General features: G+C 38.6%; 1 protein-coding gene and 1 long non-coding RNA gene across 9 annotated transcripts in view; one reads left to right on the plus strand and one right to left on the minus strand.

The window, feature by feature from the left end:
* The window catches only part of pcdh7b (protocadherin 7b), a 129,121-nt gene extending 123,950 nt beyond the window's left edge, over positions 1 to 5,171 (plus strand). For 2 of the 6 annotated variants that reach the window (XM_008435475.2, XM_017310480.1), the window contains exons 3-4: positions 1,030 to 1,048; positions 2,260 to 2,349. In XM_008435475.2, the coding sequence (XP_008433697.1) occupies positions 1,030 to 1,046 (17 nt within the window). In that variant the 3' untranslated portion in view covers positions 1,047 to 1,048; positions 2,260 to 2,349. Of the gene's footprint in view, positions 1 to 1,029; positions 1,049 to 2,259 lie in introns of all 6 variants that reach the window. The other 4 variants (XM_008435472.2, XM_008435473.2, XM_008435474.2 and 1 more) reach the window with 3 other exon arrangements.
* The window catches only part of LOC103480506 (uncharacterized), a 96,138-nt gene that overhangs the window by 23,766 nt on the left and 52,407 nt on the right, over positions 1 to 19,965 (minus strand). For 2 of the 3 annotated variants that reach the window (XR_001777574.1, XR_001777572.1), the window contains exons 4-7: positions 16,315 to 16,409; positions 13,895 to 13,976; positions 7,705 to 7,894; positions 439 to 478 (exon numbers count right to left, since the gene is read on the minus strand). This is a non-coding gene — a long non-coding RNA (uncharacterized LOC103480506). The remainder of the gene's footprint in view (positions 1 to 438; positions 479 to 7,704; positions 7,895 to 13,894; positions 13,977 to 16,314; positions 16,410 to 19,965) is intronic. The other variant, XR_001777573.1, reaches the window with a different exon arrangement.

The following is a 19,965-nucleotide window of genomic DNA, read 5'->3' on the forward strand; positions in this document are numbered from 1 at the left end:
ATATTATATATAAAGAGACAAAATACAAAAAAAAAACAATAAAACAATAAAAAAAACATTTTTGCTTTGGAATAGCTGCCCAATTCATTTACCCGGTGGGGAATGTCCTTGATTTTAGCAGTCCTGCTGAGACAGTGGAGCATGGCTTGGAAATCACTTTTCTATCAGAGTGCACAACATGCAGAGCGCTAGTTACCTTACCTCTCCATACGACTGTGGAAGCAAGCGGAGATGGGGTGCTAAAGGTTGCTTGCCTAATCGTGCTCCCTTCTTTGTCTGAATACGATTAGAGGTGTGCAGCAAAATCATAGGAGCGTTTCAGGAGCAGGGCACAGATGCCCCCCAAGAGAGATGCTGTGCATTGTGGGTAGCCTGATGGCTCAATCTTTGGAGTAAAAAAACAACAACAAAAAGACAAACAAGAGAGGCAGTCCATACCTGCTACCCGCTTGTCTTGTTGAAGGCCTGGCTTGTCAAGCTGAAGCAGAGAGAAAAAGGAGGGAGAGACATGCTGTGATCCAAAGCCACACTTGTCATTCTCATCACATCAGCTGCCATGTTAATTGTGATTGCAGTCACATCTCTCTTCTTTTTTGTTTTTTTTTTTTGTTTCATTTTCCTTCCTTTTCATGTATATTTGAGGTTTTGGGTTAGCTAATCAGCCAAAAATTAAGAGTCACAGTAATTAGTGGTCGTTGTATTCCAGCAGAAGGCAAAGATTCCTGCTAGCACAAAGAAGGAATGGCACTCTTAACGCAGCATTCACATTCTGTTTATTAAATATGAATTCAGTTCTAAATCTGTAGGACCCTAGGTGAATTTCTTTTTTGTTTTTCCTTTTTCCTGTCTCCTCCTACTGTCCTTGTCTCGGCTGCATTGTGTCCTCAAGTCATGTGTCTGTTCTGCGAAACCTTTTTTTCCCCCCTTTTTTTTGTGGTGTGATCAACATATTTTTTCCCTGCACACTTAATACTGCAGAAATAAAGAATTTAAAAGTGATTTCTGTTCTACTTTTTGTTTCTTTTGCAGGAGATAAAGAGCATTAAAAGTAAGCTACGGTCCAAACTCTGTTGTTTTCTTTGTTTTTTGTTTTGTTTTCTGAGCAAAGGCATGCCTGGCTTGATTTGCAATCACCCTCGCTTTTGCTTGATTTTGGTTTCCCATAGTTTGCTTCATAAGGTCATGAGGAAACAGCATCTAACACAGCACTACCCTTAACAATGACTCCTCTGGCTCTGTCTCATTTGAAAAGCATTAAGGTTTTGGCAAAGACCCCTTTGTTTCTTCCTTCCTTCCTTTTTGTTTTTTTTGTTTTTTTAACGTACGATCTTATGTTCGGTCAACTCATCAGTTTGAAATATCTGTCACATGTTCTATTGTCTGACAGTGAGGCTAGCGTGTTGTCCCAGCAGTGGCATTGTAAGCGCATAATTTGCTTTCCACAATAATGCAGAAGATGTTGCTAATCTGAGACTAGCGCTCAGATAGGTAATTGGCTAAGGCCACTTAATAGTGGATTTAAGAGGATATTCGAGCGCTTGAGCCCCGCAAAGCTATTAAGCTACTTAGATGAGCGTGTGATTGTCGTCTGTCAATCAGCTAAAAAACGAAGAGAAAAAAAAAAGTTACAAAAGGAGGGTGTCGGTGGTGTTTCCATTTCGCAAGACAGAGCAACCCCGGCACATCTTAAATCTTACATGAGAAACGCAAACTGATCTCTTCCCCTTCTTTTCACCACTGCGGCCCCAAACCCCTTCCCTTCTCGGCACAAAATGTGTTTTGAAGCATGACATTATTTCAACTCTGATTCACGCCACTTTTTTTCTGTTGTTTATTTTTAGTTTGAGGCTGTCGTTGTAGCCAAGTAGTGTCTTCTTTTCGTTGTGGGTCTTTTTTGTTATTCTTGCTGTCATGAGGTATGCGTTCTGCATGAAAATAAATGCAGCTTTGTTAGTGAGAGCTGTGTTGTACTCACTGGTAACACAAAGAGCTCCAAACATGGGTCCCTAACCATTGTGGCCTGTTTTTTTTAAATTATTATTGCTTTTTTATCTTCTTCATTAACATTTAGATGTGGTAATGACCTCATTAGGGGACAAAAACATACAGACTAATGTATTTTTAATAGCTATGTCTTGAAACATGCCACAACAGTAGCGCTAGCTGTAAGCTTCTGAGAAATTTTCTCACTTTGTTGAAATAAATTACGGTCATTGACACTTTTTTCCGTCCCCCCTCTCTCTTTTTTGCTTCCTCCAGACTCCCGGCCCTTGCCTGACGTAGCCATGACTGGCAAGTGCACCCGGGAGTGCAACGAGTACGGCCACTCGGACTCCTGCTGGATGCCTGTGCGCACGTCGCCCGAGCGACGGCCGTCCAAGTCAACCACCAACCCCCAACAACAACCAAAGCTTTCCACTTTCATGACCGGCAATGGCAGCAGCGGGAGCAGTAGCAGCAGCGGCAGCGCGGAGCAGCCGGGTAGCCAAGAGACCCTCGCCATGGCCGCCATGGCCAACGGAGACCCCACCACCACGCACATGATGGGAGACCGCAACCGCAACTTGCTCAACAAGAAGATGGCCTCCTCCTCTTCTTCTTACGAGGCCTTTGGCTCGCCTTCCTATGGCTCGCCAGGAGGTGGCGAGGAGACGCTGGGCCACCCTACCGAGGAGATCCCCCTCGCGCCAACCGGAGAGTACAAGCCCACGTCGTGTGGCACGCTGACGCGACGGGAGGTGTACCTGTAAGCTCGGAGTTTTACCATAAAACCGGTGGCATTCAAAACCCGTTGCGAACGACAGTCACTTACCCATAATTGTTGTAGTTACAGAAGTTATTTGTTTTTACCAGCCACCCAAATGCCAACTAAAACTTCCCCAGAGACGTTACAGCTACTCCTTGACGAAAACACATAAGTGGACACAACAGTTTTACAAAGTGCTCTTTCTGGCCATGACCTGGCAGAGAAGAGGAGGAGGAACTAATGGCAAGTCTCGCTGTTTGGAGACAGTCTGCTGCCTGATAGTCAATCTGTAAAGTTAAACAACTCATTTTAGATATACAGCACACGCATGACTACTCCAGTGTTCCCTACAGAAGTAACTGTTGTTTTTAAAGATAACACTGTAAAAATACGCCCGTTTCGTTCATTGCCCTCGTCTGTTCTTTTCTGGAATCAGAACCGTTATCGCAAACTGTTTTGACTTTGGAATCTGCCTCGATTTGGCCCTTTTTTTTTTTTTTAACAGTCCAGAATAATCTGGCCAAGATGCCATTTTGTCTAAACAAAGCGACTGGACTCTTTCACCATCAGCCATCTTTTGAGTTTGTACTGAACTTCCAAGCCAAGACATGGCTGAATTTGAATATTACAAGGGACCGAAAAGACTAAGCTTTAAAAAAAAACTGACCTCTTCAGGATATGGAAACCTGGGTTAGAAGCCAATAAACTTTCCTGGCTTGGACTGCAGCTCCACTCGAGAGACAAATGATGAACTTTAGTTGACCAACCGCGTGAGAACCTTGCGCAAGTGTCACTCGTTGTAAATAAGCATCGGATGCTAGCAACAGAGCTCGTGGCTCTGGTGCCCGACTTTTGCCCTGCTACCTTTAGTAAGTCTCTTTGTCATTTTGTCTTTTGATTGGCAAGACTGAGACAAAAGCCCACCCTGAGAAATGCAAGATACTTTTCGTCTACAATCACATTCCCTGGAGAAGCATGGTTTATTATCTGATCACCTTAGTAAGAAGAGCGTACGAATTGGTGTTTAACTGTGTCTCCTGGTGGCAACTTGGGTTAAGCACAGTGTTCTGGCAAGAGATTAAAAAATCTTCAGGTGCAGTTAAAATCTGTAGATATTGGGAGACTGAAAAGCATACCCATGGCTGAGTTGTCGTCGGAAAAGTTGCAAAGAAAGACATGTCTTACTTTCATTTGTGTGCGTGATTGCGTGCGTGGGCGTGTGTGTGTGTTAGGACTGAGCAATAAATACCATGACATAAGTGTGACCAATACCTTATTTTTCACTCTTCTCTCAAAAGCCTTCAAGATGACATCGATGCCCATATACTGGAATCCTTTAAGCACTTATAGCTGTTGCTTTTTTTTTTTTTTTTTTTTTTACCATGAATGTAAGAATCAGCTCAGTTAGGGAACAATCAAACAAAAAAAAAGCAACAGTATAGCATACATGTGGACAAATGTTGCTGTGTTTCTGTCGAAGTCAAACCAAAGCTTCGCGAATAGGATGACGCATTACCCATAGATGAAAAGCTTTCTCCGAGATCTTTGCTTTAAGTACACATTACTTGTTTTGTGAAGAAATGAGCGATAAGAATGTCATGTCTCAACTAAACCACCCATATAATCATTACACCAACTCTTTCTACACACAAATGTCATTGTTTAGATTTTGTGCCTCCTTGTGTACATTGTTTTTTTGTTTTCTTTTTTTTTCCAGCTGCAGAGGCACAAATCTTACTGTAATTAAAAAGAGATGCAATGAAACTTTTTTTTTTTTTTTTTTTTGTATTTTAGCAAAAAAACCCTTTTTGGCTCAACCGGAGGTGCTTTTTCAGTTTTTCTAAACACCCACTCCGGCAATCTATAGTCTGTAAGTACTACTCGTTGTTTGAAAGAAAGTGCTCCTAATACTTATCAACTGTATACATGAATATTTACTTTTTACTGCACGTTTAATGGCAACTTACTTCACTTACAGAGAAGGACAGACGATGAAAAAAAAAAATAAAAACTGTAAAAGAAAATGTATAAAAAACAAAAAAAAAAAGTTTCTCTTGTAAACAGAAGCCCATCTTGTTGCTTGCATTTTACCCATGTAATGCGACTTTGTACACTAATCAAGACTGAACTGTTGATTTTGATTTTCTTCTCCACCCATTACCAAGTTCTATCATCGCCTCATGTCACATTTACTTTAAATGATTCGTTTTCTTTTGTATCTGCTGTATACCATTAGGATAGTCAATTTCTCATGTATTTTTATTGTTTTAGTCACTTCCAATGTCACACAGTTGCAGATAAAATTGTGGAAATGATCATGACGATGTACTGTGTTTCACTTTTTTTTTTTCCTCCTTTATTTGGTGCCACTTTGTATATTTAGAGTGCTTCTGAAAAAAGGGGACAAAAAACAAAACAAAAAAAACTGAGTGAATGCAAATATGCAAATTGTGCCTTTTTATACCAATGGGTATGATTAAATGTTGGTCTGAAACGGTGCAGGAATGATCACACTGACTAGTAGATGGGGTTGGCATTTAAGCACTGAAAGTCATCTGCATATTAGATGAAATCCCATGATGTCAAAGATTTTTTTTTCTTTTTTGTTCCTTTTGAAAGGATGACTAGTCAAATATCAGCGAGCCTGTAAGGTCTAATAATTTAAATGATTTCTCCTCACTGGGGGTCAGTTATCTTGTTGAAAAACCAATTTCCTAGTGCACCCTTTGTGCATTACTGAATGAATACAGGTACAGGTGAAAAGTTGCTTGCTGGTGGAAATGATCTATTGGATTTTATTTTTTTTTTGGTTGTGTTCCGCTCATGTACATGTGTGACAACAGAGGTCAAGTAACCTTTTTTGTGCATGAAACAAAAGCTCTGAAAGATAGAGATAGCGGGGAAGGAAAAAAAACAACAGAAAAAGACATTTGACTGCTGAAAAGTCGTGGGGAGATAAAAATGCAAACGTTACAGTTTACTAGGAGGGATAGATAGGAAGATGGGGGGGGGGCATTACCCTGCCAGAATGCACACCTCAGGACGTGCTGTGATGAAAAAGTACAGGCACCGAGTTGCAGAGTTTGCATATCTAGAGATTATGGTAAGGAAACCCTGTTCTACAAATGAGTATGCTGCAGGGTTCCCTATGATGTTACAAAGTGATGCCTTTCTTTTCTCTTTTTTTTTTCCTATTTCAACATCAGATAAAGTGGAAACAGAGACTCTAACAGGGTGTAAACGAAAAGACATGAAAGAAAGATTGCCTTACAAGAACAACAACATTGAACACAATCTACTCTACATCTTTTCTGAGAAATGATAGGCTCAACGGGTTGTTTCTTTTTCTCTCTCTCTCTCTCTCTGATACACCAAGGCGACGGACCCCGAACCCCACATGAGAGCAGGTGTTGTGATTCTTTAACATGTGACAGAAAATGTGAAACTTGCCTTCCTGAGGTGTGCGTTCGGTGGGTGCTCTCATCTCTACTGAAAACAAAAAAAAACAAAAAAAAAACATTCACATGAGTGTAAAGAGATTTGTAATATTACCCATTACTATTTGTCCTGCGACATGGATGTTGATGTAGAGAAATTTGAGGAACAAATTTATCATCGTTTAATATGAGTCACTATGCACGCAGCTTAGCTGAACATGGCAAAGTGTATTGAACGCAAGTCCACTTCTATTTATGAGATATTTTACATAACTTAATTTGCTTTTGTACAGGTTTGTGTAAATAAATTGCTTGTCATTTTGGTCTCTGCAGAAATTAAAATATAATATGTTAAAACTGCTGCGTGCAATTCTTTCGCTACTTCGGTGTCTTGCTGTGAGTTTTTTTGTTTTTTTTATTGTTTTTTTTAAATGCAACTTCTCAGCATTTTTGTAATGATTTAATTCCGTTGCTAATTAATATCTGACCACCACAGGACAATTCCCAAGACACGTAATTGCCCCCCAAGTTAAATTACTAAGTATTTTTGATTATTTTTGCATGAGTTTTACTAGCCACAGCCAGGTGTGATTACTGTTGGACCTGTGTAATCAAAAACATAGATATCATTAAATAGAATATCTAACAGAAAGTAGGCTAAAGGATATGAAAAAGAAACTTATCAAGTCGCTATAAAAATTAAGAAAAGACCAAATTCATTGACATCTACCAGCCTTTGAAAGGGTCTACTAAGACATTTCTAAGAAAGCACAATGAGATTCATAATCCACAAACACATAAAACATGGAGCAGTGTTGTACCTTTTCAAGAATGGCCAGGCCTTTCAAAATTACTCCAGCAGTACTTCAACAATTTATGTACGTCACAAGAAACTCAGAAAAACATCTGGAGCACTCGGGTCAGTGTTTTTTGATTCAATAATGAGATAGAGACATGGAAAAGTGGCATCCAAGACAAAACCGCTGCTGATTAAAAATATACATTTGGGAAAATATTATGTGGAGTGACCTGGTCAAAGTCTGGGCTTAAATTTGGCTGAGATTCTGTGGCATGACCTTGAAAAGGTCATTCGTTGTGAAAACTCTTAAAACTTCCCTACAAAAAGGAGTGTGCTGGCTGACTTCGCAAAAATCTTGAAAATGGGTCTAGCATGAAATGAAGCACATCTTTTAAAGGGACATTGGAAGTTGGTGCCTTTTAATAGCACAAACAAGTAATTGTGTTACCTTTAGCTGTTATAAAAATGTTGTATACAACAAACATGACTTTGTAATTTGACACTTCTCGAATAGCTCCCAGTCTTTCCGACACTCCACTTTTAGCACGTCGTCACAACAATGCTTCTCGGTATGCCGTCGACAACCGTTCTCAGGAGTGTTGGACTGAGACACACAGTTCTACCAGGTGTATGCTAACTACTAACTGCCACTAGACTGGAAGAGGTGAGTGGGGAAGACGCGGCATGGGGTGTTTTGTGAAGCAGAAGATACCCCAGCTTACCTAAGTATCATTGCTGACCGGATCGAGCCTTTTATGTCCACAGCGTAGAACCGTCTTCTGATGGCTACTTCCAGCAGAAAAGACATTTGACACTCTTAGGATCCAGCGATCCGAACAGCGTTCTCCAGCAAGGTGTGTGGGTTTAGTGGATTCCTCCACAATTGTATTTTTTCGCTGTCAAGAGTTTTGCCTGGAAATAACAAGGATCTGAATTCAGTTAGAAGCACACATGAACAGAAAAAAAAATACATCTGGTAATGTAATTGCAGGTGACGGTGTAAATATTGGTTACGTGGAAAATGTGCAGTACTGCTGTGCTTCGATATTACATATTTTGTAATGACTTTTGAAAATAGTTCTCATAAATCAAGTAGACTGATTTAAATGCTGCAGTAGAAATCAGACAGTTTTTCTCCTCTGCTATTCAGGGAACCCCATTGAAAGGTAATTCCCAAACTCATCTTCCTCTATGTGATGTATATGTTTATGTTCTCATACTGTGTTTGTTGTGTGCTTTTGCTGGGATGAATGAAAAAAAAAAAAAAATCTACCCTCATCTATATTTTAGTATCGATTTCCAATTTTCCATGTGGGTCTCAGTTGATGTATGAGGTGATTACCAGCCAGGTAATTACAGATTCACTCTAATCAATTCCACATACTCTGGTTCACAGCATACTGCAGTGTCTCCCACATCTTAAGATTAATAATCATTATATATATGCTACACATTTTTAATTTCGGGGGAATAAAAGATTTTTCTTTTCTTTTTTTAGCACAAGTCAGTTACATCTAGATTTGCCACAAAAAAATGCAAAAGTGTGACAAGTATTTGTTTTCTCATATTTGATCCGGAATAGATGTCACTTCTCAGCAAGATTGCATCCTGTTGATATGCAAATGGTTTCGCTCATCTTCAGGTTCATTTTGGAGAATTCTGAATTTGCTTGCTGCGGGATAATCAGCGGGTAGCATTCTGTTGTTTTTTGGGTGGAAAGAGGGGGAATTAAGACAAATTAGAATGAATGTGAATGTAATTAATGTTTAGGCAATGCATACCAATCAACTGTTGTGAGCTTTATATATATATANTATATATATAGCTAAATATAATGAATGCTGGATAATGAGAATACGAAGCGGGATGCAAATATGACTTGATGCACTCATTAACTCCAGAAGTGTGAGCGTGTGTGTTTGTGGGGCGGGATGGTTCAGCCCTAGTGGTGACAGAAGAATATAGCAACCATGGAGAAAGACTCTCAGCCCACTCTGTTGGAATAGGACATGTCACTTTTTTTTATTTATTATTTTTAAAGGCCCCTAATTTCTTAGGAAGTCACTCCCACATTTATGAAAGTTAATTAAAAAAACGTAATAACCACCAAAATTGAAGTTTCGGGGGCACCAAGTTATTCCAATTTGTGTAATTTAACATGCAAATATCCTCATATTTCAGGGTCATAAAAATGATAAACACTGAAAGCTCCAGACATAAATATATCGTAATTAGGTGTTCAATCATTTTTCAGAGCAGACGAGTAATTTTGAGAGCACCATTCGATAACAAAAACTTTATGGCCATGCCGCTCTAACATAAAGTGACGACCATATTTGTAAAACGATGTGCCGCCTTGATCCCTCAGTAATGGAGATATGTGGTAAATTATAGGTAAATTGAGCTCACCACAAAGAGCCCTTAGTTGCTTTGTTAGATTTCCAAGTTACTGCTTTCAGAATGCCAAGAAAATCGTCACTCAGTGATTCTTAATGTGAGTTTCTATCACTACTTCTGCCTTTAGGTAGTCACATTGTTCCTTATTTGAATAATATTCAAATATTAAATTATAACAAACATCAGGTGTAATAACTAATCAGCCAGTAAAATGTGTACACAGTTGGATTCGTCCTATTAAGTTTTACCCCTTTTTTTTTTTTTTTTTTTTTTAGAAACTAATTGTCTGGGGCACAAAATTGACAAAGAAAAATGAGTTGATCGGTTTCGCATCTGTTTAGTTAGATGCTAGGCATGAGTACCTACTGCGATTAAGTGCCATGAATAATCTCTTGCAGGGTCTGTAATATTTGATTTACACTGCCAGGCGATGAGAGGCTTTGAAGTTCAACCTGAGTCAGTGATGGCTATGATTAATATGCAAAAATCACTCTGTTATTTATTTATTATCACCCTGCTGAACAACAAGCCAAAACAGAAAAAATAAATAAATCAAAGACAGAAGAGCAAATTAAAAAAAAGCTCTGTGGAAAAATTTCTTTCATAAAACCTGTAGAATTCCAAAAGTTATTTTTGTCCTTTCACTGGATAGTTTTTATGCTTTTCCCATCCATTTTTTCGGTTGCCTCCGATGACATTTTTTTATAGATGGTTTTTAAAGTTCTGTTTGATCTCAAGCAAATGTAGAAGTTTAGTTATAAACCACTGTTGGCCAAAAATGCTTGGTACTTGAAGTGCTGTTGGTGCAGCGCAAGCAACTGTATCTATTATAAATCTAGAGATTTCAGATGATTGTCCTTCCTGTTGAACAACTGACATCATTTCAATTACTCAATGTTCTGACCTTCTTTTGAGCACTTAGCAAACAATTGTGAGCGTTTTAGAAAAATATTCTATGTATTTGGGCAACTGTAGCTATAAAAATGGGAAAATCTCCTTGAATGGGGAGAAACGGATCGATAAAGGTCAGTGTTGTCATTGCATTTTGAAAGACCGTCTTATAGACAGTCTGTTGACCTCATGACGTTGCAGAACATAGACTTGACCAACTGCAGAAATCCCAGATCACCATGTCATGTCTTCGTAGCATGATGTGCCAATCACTCTGGTAGAACGGGGTAAATCTGGACTCATCAATTGCTTCAATTGCTCCAGAGTCCAAACATCTCGCTAACTTGTAAATTGAAGGCTTTTTCTCCAGTTAGCCTGACTGGTTAGTGGTTTTCTAATGGCTACATAGTCCATATCCCTCGAGTTCCCTTCACATTGTCTTATTTTACTAGTAAACCTAGCCTTGAGTTCTACAGTTGCTGTTTTTCTTTTCTTCTGTGATTATTTCACTAAATGTATAAGTGATCAGGATTGTTTTCTGGCTACATTTCTTCCTTGAAGACAATGGCTGCCCGCTTTACCTCCCAGTATCGATAATGTGTTGGACAGACCTCCTTGCAGAAAGCACTGCCAGGAGTTTGCAGAAAGGAATTAGGGCTAATAATTTAACCCTTATCAAACAGGTTAACATCTTATCTACAACCGTGGTTGTAGATAAGATCATCTTGTGGTTGTCAAGATGATTGTTGAACAAATGAGAAGCTAGTGTTTTAGTATCTGAAAAAAGGATTTGGTTTCTCTGCAAGTTGCAAAGGAACATGTACCCAAATACCAGTGGAAGTGTCTTTATGTATCTGTATGTATTATTGAGCCAGTATGAATAGTTACGTCCCTCTGTGGACTGCAGAAAAAGCTGCATTACCTTTTACAGTTGGTTGTCGAATTATAAGTCACCCCATACAAAGAACAGTCCAAAAAAAAAAAAAAAAAAAAAAAATTCATACACTCAAATTATTATGAGAGTCATACTAAGGATGAGTGTAGGCAAACTTTTGATCTGACCTGTAACTGATGGATTGGGACTGACAGGCTTATAAAACTTGGAGGGTAGGACTATAAGATGGAAGTAGCTTTGATAGAGCACAGAGCACATGGTGGGTAGAAAGGATATAAAAAAAAAAAAAAGAAAAAATACGGTTCCCAAAGCTCAAATATGTGGAGCTAATTAATGAAATCATTGATCACCTCTATAGTATCAAACACAAAGCATGCCACTGTAATATAAATTCTAATTCCTTTTCATGCTCACTGGTGTGAAATAACGATTTAAAAATCACATCAGCGCGGGGAATTCGACCATAAACCTTGGAGGAAACTGTTTGATATCCACAATTTATGACGTTTTTATTGTCTTTAAATTTTATTTTCCCGCACAACCGTGGGAAATGGCATCCAAGGAATAGCAGTTAGGGCTTTGTTAAATTGATTTCTATTTCATGTTTATTTTATGAATGCACAAAGGGAGTAAGAGCCAAGTTTTTTTTTTGTTTTGTTTTTATGTGTTAGGGTAGGAACAAATAAACAAGTTCATGAGGAAACTCCTGCAATAACGCTGATTTAATTGTGATCACATAAATTCTCTCTGCGGTTTATTTTTCCCAGCGATTGCACCCCCGAGGCCGCTGTCGTTTCAGGTAATTTTATTGCCTTTGCGGTGGAAATGGACACACACGCCGTAAAGATTCTACCTATGATCGCACAATGTGAGCCAACGTTAACATTTCCAGATATTTCAGAATACATTTTTTATTGGATTACAGTTGTTGCGGTTATATGGAATTTACTGAGCCTATCTAAATAAGTAATTATTAGATTACAAGTCTAGCTGCAGATACAGAAGAACAGATTTGTTAAGTGGATATAGAAGTAATTCAAATCATAATAAAATGCTTTTTTGGGGGGCTTTCTTTTGCTACACTTGGTATTTCTATCAAAAGAAGACCTCTTTCCGTCTCGTTCAAACAACTCAAGTGATGATCAAAAGAAAAACAAGGCTTGTTGCTTTGACGACCTGATCTTGATCCATGGAAACGGACTTGAGAGACTCCTTGAGGGTCCTCCTTAATGTCAGTGTACCAGGTGCGCTGAGTCTTCCGAATTATTTTTCTTCGGTACTAACATTCCCTTGAAACGGTGATTGGTTTTCGGCCTTCCTGTATGCGATTTCATTGTGTGCAGCTCATTTTATTTCTGCAAACCCATTCGATAAATTTCAAGCCTATTTTTGTCAATAACTCCATCACCAGATGAAAAACGTCATACAGGTTAAATAGACAAAGACTGATGTTTTTAACGCCTTTGTTTCTTTTAATTGGGAGGTTCCAACAGGTAATTAACACGCAACATTTAAAATTACATCAAACCAATATAAACCCCCTCCCACCCCCTAATTTTAAAAACAAAAATTTGGGTGTTTAGTACCTTCTTAAATGTTGTTTTCAAAAGGTACTTTTGCATGGATTTATGACCTTTGCTTTGCAGTGGGATGCCCACACTGTACAATAAAACAGTATTTTGCCTTAAGGATGAAAGATTAGCTATGGCTAATTTTTTGCTAATTTTTAAACGTTAGGCAACATGTCGAACCATCAATTTGACACCTGGATGTCATGTGCAGCACCTCCAACCCGTATTGAGTTTTCCACATGTTGTAAACCAACACTGACCTGTGCTCACTTTTAAGGTAACCTCCTTCATTCACACCTGTCCACCTTTGAAACGCTCTAACCGGTCACCCTGCTTCAAGAACTTCCACACTCTCCGCAGATTTACTTGTTCCAGACCTCCACACAGACCGATAACCTGGGTTTCACTTCTCCCTCGTGTTCATCCACTTACATCTATCGCTAAGCTTCTGCTCTCAGTACATCTGCTATATTTATACATTCATCTTTCTTGCTCAGCTCTCGCCCTCATCCTCAAAGTGCTCCTGCTTTCCCCCCTTCCCGCCCCCCGTCTCCTTAGCCGGTCAGATCAAGATCATCACATTAATCATTGTTATTGTTGTCAATGAACTTTTCCCTCTTGTGTCCTTACACTAAATCTTGTATGTGGGTCAGAAATATGGCTAAATAAACAAACATTAAAATTTTTATAAAAATGTCTATAAGCACTCCTCAGCTAAATAACTAGCGAGTCACTTTCACTTTCACATATTTAGTTACATGTAAACTTGGCAATGAAGAGAAAAATCAACGAGTGGATTCACAGACTGGAGGTTTGACTGATCTCTTTTCAGTGTACCCAGGTCGGCTGTTATTAACCACCAGACTCCCCATGACCCCTGCCGCCGTATGATAGATTTCCCACAATGACTTGCAGCAACAAATAAGCCAATGATGTGATCCTTCGCCAAGCATGAGGTATGAACGCTCGCTAGTTGTGAGGCCAAACAAACTGCAGTGGAACGGGCGAATGTACTCTCAACCATTAATCAGACATCAGTTGAGAGTTGAATGCACACAAATTTATATGTACTAGATTTATGTGGCAGAAGCAATTTGACAAAAATCCATACAGGTCTTAGTAGTTGGAGCCAGGCTGTGATTAATGAGAAGTACTTACATAAGAGAAAGTGAGCGTGTGAGAAGAAAATGGAGGGACAGAGCTGGAGGAGGCAGAGAAATGACAAATGGATGGCGGCAAACTGTAAGGGAAAGAGATTGAGAAAAAGGTGACTTGTTGATTGACTATCAAACACCCAACGCCCCTCCAACACCCTATATCCAGACTTTTTGCTCTAAAAGAAAAACAACTACTGACAAATGATGTGGTTACTCGCTGTGCCTTAAGTCTCCGTCACAAAGGTTTTGAAAAAAATAAACCTAAAAAGCAAAGTTCGTGGAGGAGATATTGGCGCAAGTCTTTGCAAATGTCTGTTTCTCAAAAATGCCACACGAAAAAAAAAAAACACTATTCGTGATGTAGAATCTTTCGATGTGAGGAGGTTGTACAATTGAATATTCTCAAAAGGAAAATGGTACGATAGATTCAGGCCTTATGAGACTGCTGGTTCTTCTGAAAAGCTTTGATTTTTCTAAAAAGAATAATTTCAGCTCTCCTAAATTAAGTGGCGAGTGCAATTTGCAGGAGTCTCTTTTGATCCCCTGGAGTTGGGTCTTTTGTTCACACGGATAGAAACGGTTTGGTGCCGTCACTGTCCCCGGCACCACTTGCAAAGTTCATTCACAGCATCTATTACTGCAGGCAATAGATCAATAACCGCTTACATGAAAGAATAAAGCAGTTAATAACAAAATAAAAGCCTAACTGGTTAAGCAATTACTTTCATACTCACCTTAAAACCGCCACAGATTTAATGTATGTTTTGGTCTGGCCTCAGTCAGCAAAAATAAATAAAAAAAATTTATTTGTATATGGAGAGCCAACAATTTCTATATTTACAAGCCTAGTGAAGACTTAAATGTCGCCAAATTTTTGAGAGTATGTTGATTAACTGCTCTTTAGATTGTGTCTGTCAATTCAATTAACACAAAATTCATATTTGACATTTATAGTAATTACAATATCAAAAACTATCTTTCGGCTTTCTAACAAACATTTATTATGTGTTAGGCTGCTAATCATTTTTGATATCCTGAATGTGAATACATTATATAGATAATGTATTCACTAATGAAATACAGTAAATAATGGTACCGTCAATCAATAAAGCCTCGAGTCTGAACAGGATACTTTTAACGTACCAAAATGTGGTATGCGGTGTTAGTATAGACACTGTAACATTTTTTTTTTGTTTGCTTTCTCCTTTTAAAGCTAAAAGAACTTTTTATTTAGTAATTCATAACACCCCAGAAAAGACCTGCACAAGACAAAGTGCATGAGGAAAAAGGATCACATGCGTACCGTTAGGTGCGGTCAAGGATCTGTGATGCTTTTCTTTTTTAAACAGCAGGATATTTTAAATAAAAACTGGTTACCACTGAAAGTGGGTTTTATAGTTTTCTGTCATGGGATATTGATACAAAACCACACAGAAATGGTTCACCAGACACACACTCAGCCTCCTCTTGAGGCATTCTCAGTTTCCAGACCTATTGAAAACCTGTGGGGTGAGAAGGCATACATTTTGTTTAAAATCAAGAACTGCAACTATCAGTAACTGTACTGCTAAACCGTTGAATTTTTATTTTTTTCCCTTCTCATGACACGCACCCTCAGATGTGTATCAGTTTTTTGCGCTTGCTTCGCGCTGAAAGTTTCCTTATGGTAAACATCCTCATAGGGATCAAAGATGGCATATGAGTCATAAAGTGATTAAACACAAAACCAGGCTGGGCGGCAATGTTTCACTACTAACACATTGGCAGTGGGAGTCGTATCTCATCTCTGCCCTTTTTCACATGCGCATTTATGTTTTTGAAATTGCTTTTATTCACTCGTGTGCTCTTTCTCCTATGAAACATTTACTAGCAGAATAAGAAAGAAAAAAAAAAGGTGCATCACCTCAACAAGTGCCCCAGACTACATGACTGAACACAAACCCTGCTGTCTTACAGGTCACACCAACCTCACATCTGGTCTTGCTCTTCTCGGTTTTTCCTTTTTTTATTTTACGTCTTAAGGTTTTCCTTCCCAGCAAAAATTGTTTTGTACTGACAAAAGAAAGACAGAAAAAGAGCAAAAGATAGCAAGCGGAAGGAGAGTTGGTTTTGCTCCACCCCTCACACTGTAAGCATGAACACGGTAACAGCCATAAAAGAGGAATATTTCTTTAGAAATAATGATCATTTTCAAATAAATATTTTCCATATAATGTGTAGAGCAGCTGGATGCGATTGCTGACAACACAATTATAATTTCTGCCAACTTGTTGTCATTTCACTTAGTCTCACTTCAATGGCAGATCACAAATGCAGGTTTTGACTCAACTGTGGTTGTTTTATATTGACCTTACACTACAGTGTAGGTGTATGCGTGTGTATGTGTGTGTGTGTGTGTGTGTGTCTAATCGCCTGACTCACCCTGTGGCTCCAGGCCAGAGTGCATCACAGCTTTATTCCATTCTGACACAGTGATGGACACCAAGCCATTTCCGTCCCGCTGTGCCCAGCAAGTTCTGCCATTAAAACAAAGGAAATCACCAAGCAGCCAAAATGAATTGTGGTAATTTAGAACTTTTTAGTAAGTTTTGCTCAGAGGCAGCACAGAGTACTCGAAGGCATTTTTCTGAGCACATAGAAGAACATAGGGAGACTGAAAATAAATACAGTAATTTGATGTTAGGGGAAGGCCATCTTTGATCCAGAAATTCACAGAAAACTTAGCTAGAGACTGGAATTGCCCGACTTCCATCTATTCCCTCAAACTCAGAACTCTAGAATAGAATAGAATAGAATCGAATTGAATCGAATCGAAATATTGTGCCACACTGTGGAAATTCAAGTGTAATAGCAGTAAGGTCACAAGACATGTCACATAAAGATAAAAATATTAAGTACTATGGTTTAAACACAGATTAAAACCGGCCACAGATTGTATTTTTCTTCTTTATTTACAAATCTATTAAAAAGCAATGATCTCAAAATCAGCTTAGTAGAAAATTACATTAGATTTGTTTTTTTGTTTGTTTTCTAAGAAAATATGAAAACATAAGGCATTGTCTTTCTTTGCATGCGGCCTCTCTTCACAAGGTAATTCATGTGCACATTTAAAGTGACCCAAGCAGGTTGACCCAAATTAGCAAATGAATTGAGCCCTATACTTTCACGTATTGATCCTCACAGTGATCTTTTAAGTGTCCCACTGGTCCAACCAGCAGCTTTTGGTTTACATGTCGCCTTAGCATACCAAAGTAACACAGCTCACGATTCTTCCCCAGTATTTAATCATTTAATGTACTTCAGTAAAGGGCGCTGACCCATGCCTCAATTGGACGTCTCAGTCAGCAATGGAGTGATTTTAAGAATAGTCGTTGTTTTGTCTGTGTCTGGTCACCCATCCCCACTGCTATCCAAGCTAAAATAATTAGCCAATTTCAGCCTCTGCTAAGATCAATAGATTTGGCTGTCCATGCAGTCAAATGCAATTAACAGAATGAAGAAACAAAAATCTAAAGGGAGAAGGTTCCTTCATGCTGTTTATTTCTTTTAGTTGTACATTTTTAATCCTTTGGGTCCGACGGGAGCATCTTTCAGACTAGAAAAAAAAATATTGCAACATAGAACGAAACAGTTATTTCTGCATTCATTATGACAAAGTTCACATTTCACAGTTCCGTGGTACATTAGGTTCTCTGTTTACTCATTCAGCATGCATGTATTTACATAAAAAAAATAGTATGCAACATGTTGTAAAAGTTGTTGAATGTGATTTGATTCTGTTTCTTATTTTGCAAACTTGTGGCACATTCAGGTAAAGCAACAGAAATTAGGTTTCGTCTTCGCAGAAATCACCACAGTCTGTTTTCACACAAAAGAGGTTTGAGTGAATGCCAGTAATGGCTGTGCCCATGAGCATCAGTTGTACTTTTTCAAGAACACTGTTTGACTATCCTGTAATCATGACTTTAAAAGCTTGCTCTCAACAGATCAATTTTTGCAAGAAGTTGATCTGTTGTTTTATCAATTTAACTACATGGAAAACAGTTTTCTTGGAACAATGACACGAAGGTAGCTCAAGAGGATGAAAACATGGGTCACTATGAAGGTCTATATTTTTTTCACATCATCATTCCCACTGTTTTAATTAGATGCCACAGAAATGGCTGAGGTGTCTGATGTATTCTCTAGTATGGGTATAGTGTAGGGTACCACTTCCCCCTCCCCACCTGATACTGTGCACTACTAATCAGCTGCCTGAAAGAGTGCATCTAAGAGAAAACCTATTAGAGAAAAAAACACTGTGGCTAGAAGCTGCCAAAGCCTTGTGGAACAATATGTTGTGGTCCAATAACATGAACTATAACACTTATTACACTTCAAAACGTTAAGTTTGTCAACCTATTTGACAGGTGGATAAAATTCAGAACAGTTCCAAATACTACCGTGTTTCCCCGAAAGTAAGACGGTGTCTTACTTTCTTTTTATCCCCAAAAGCCCCACTATGTCTTACTTTCGGGGTATGTCTTATATTGGAAAAATTTTTTTGAATTTTTTGTTTTAACTATAAAATTAACGTTTATTAACAACCTGAACAGTATTGTATAAACCACAAAACAGTTTTATAAAAGGAAGTCCAGGGGACGGGGCGGTGACGTAAGGAGAGGGGGACGATGCGGACGTGGGCAGGAGGCGGCGCGCATCTAGATGAGAGGGAGGCGGCAATACCCCCGTGTTTCCCGGAAAGTAAGAATTAGCCGACCCCCCTGAAACCTCCGATACGTCTTACAATCAGGGGTGTCTTACTATCGGGGAAACACGGTACTCAAGTCGATTTTTAGCTCCAGGTCTTCAATTATTAGCACTTCTTAGAGAATTGAAAGTGCTTGCCCTGATTTATGTGGAGAATTTCTACACATACATCTGTTTCCAGCATCATTATCCTGAACTTTGATGACCTTTTGTTTTGGTGGGTTGAGTTATTCAGAGCCAACATTGTAGTAGCTGTAGCTGTAGTTGTGAAAGTTCATACCGTCTCCACCATGAATGCACCAGACTGCAGTAAAAGCATTAATGTCGTTACAGCAATCAGATGAGTGATTGCTGTTATGACAATGGTTTCTGGACTTACCAGCAATATTTTACTGAGTGGTCACATGGTGAATTACTTACTTTATAAGTAGGATAGAACAAACCTTATGTATTTGGAATTTGATCATATATTTAGACAGTATTGGAATTGACTGGATTGAGAAGAAATTTGATTAAACAGGATGGTTTGCTAGGCATTTGTATCAGTAACTTACAGTTTAAATTGGTGTCTCGTAAAAAAAAAAAAATAAAATAAAAAAATTAAATTAATTGAATTTTGTTAGGAATTTTAAACAATGTTTTCTGAAGTAAAATAACTGAATATCTTTACCTCTTACCCTGATGAAATACATTTTATCTCGAGATAATGTCGTAAAAATAAAATTTTAGTCTTTGTGATTCACCAACGAGATCATCAGCTCACATAAGAACATGTGGGTGTGTCAATCTTTTTTTTTTTTTTTCTTAAAATGTGTATATTTTTTATCAATGGCTCATTAAAACTAACAGATACTTTAATAAGCCTCATCCAGGCTAACTGGAAGCTACACGGATCATAAGGCCACCTTGATTACTTCCCCTTGTGTCTGTGTTACGGGAAGAGAGAGGAGCTGGGTTTGTGTGGTACAGGATGTAATCTCATGGGGGATGTGAACCCTTTTTTATAAAACCTCTACTGACTGAAGATGAGAGAATGTGGAGCTAAATGTTCAGCCCATCTTACACGAACACACGACTACCACACAAGAACCCTAATTTTCCAGACACATTCAGTCTTGCAAGTATGGTAATGCAACAAACACAATAAGCAAACACACACACAGAGCAAATCCCACAAGGATTTGACGATGCTGAGCAGCAGAAACCCCTGGGAGAGATCTGTCTCTGCGAAACAAAGCAGATGTTGATGTGCACAATGTCACCTAAATGTCAGTAGTCACACTTCTATCCTCTTTATTAATCAAATCATCCTACTGCACAGGC

Source organism: Poecilia reticulata, linkage group LG18 (assembly GCF_000633615.1).
Source record: "Poecilia reticulata strain Guanapo linkage group LG18, Guppy_female_1.0+MT, whole genome shotgun sequence".
NCBI lineage: Eukaryota > Metazoa > Chordata > Actinopteri > Cyprinodontiformes > Poeciliidae > Poecilia > Poecilia reticulata.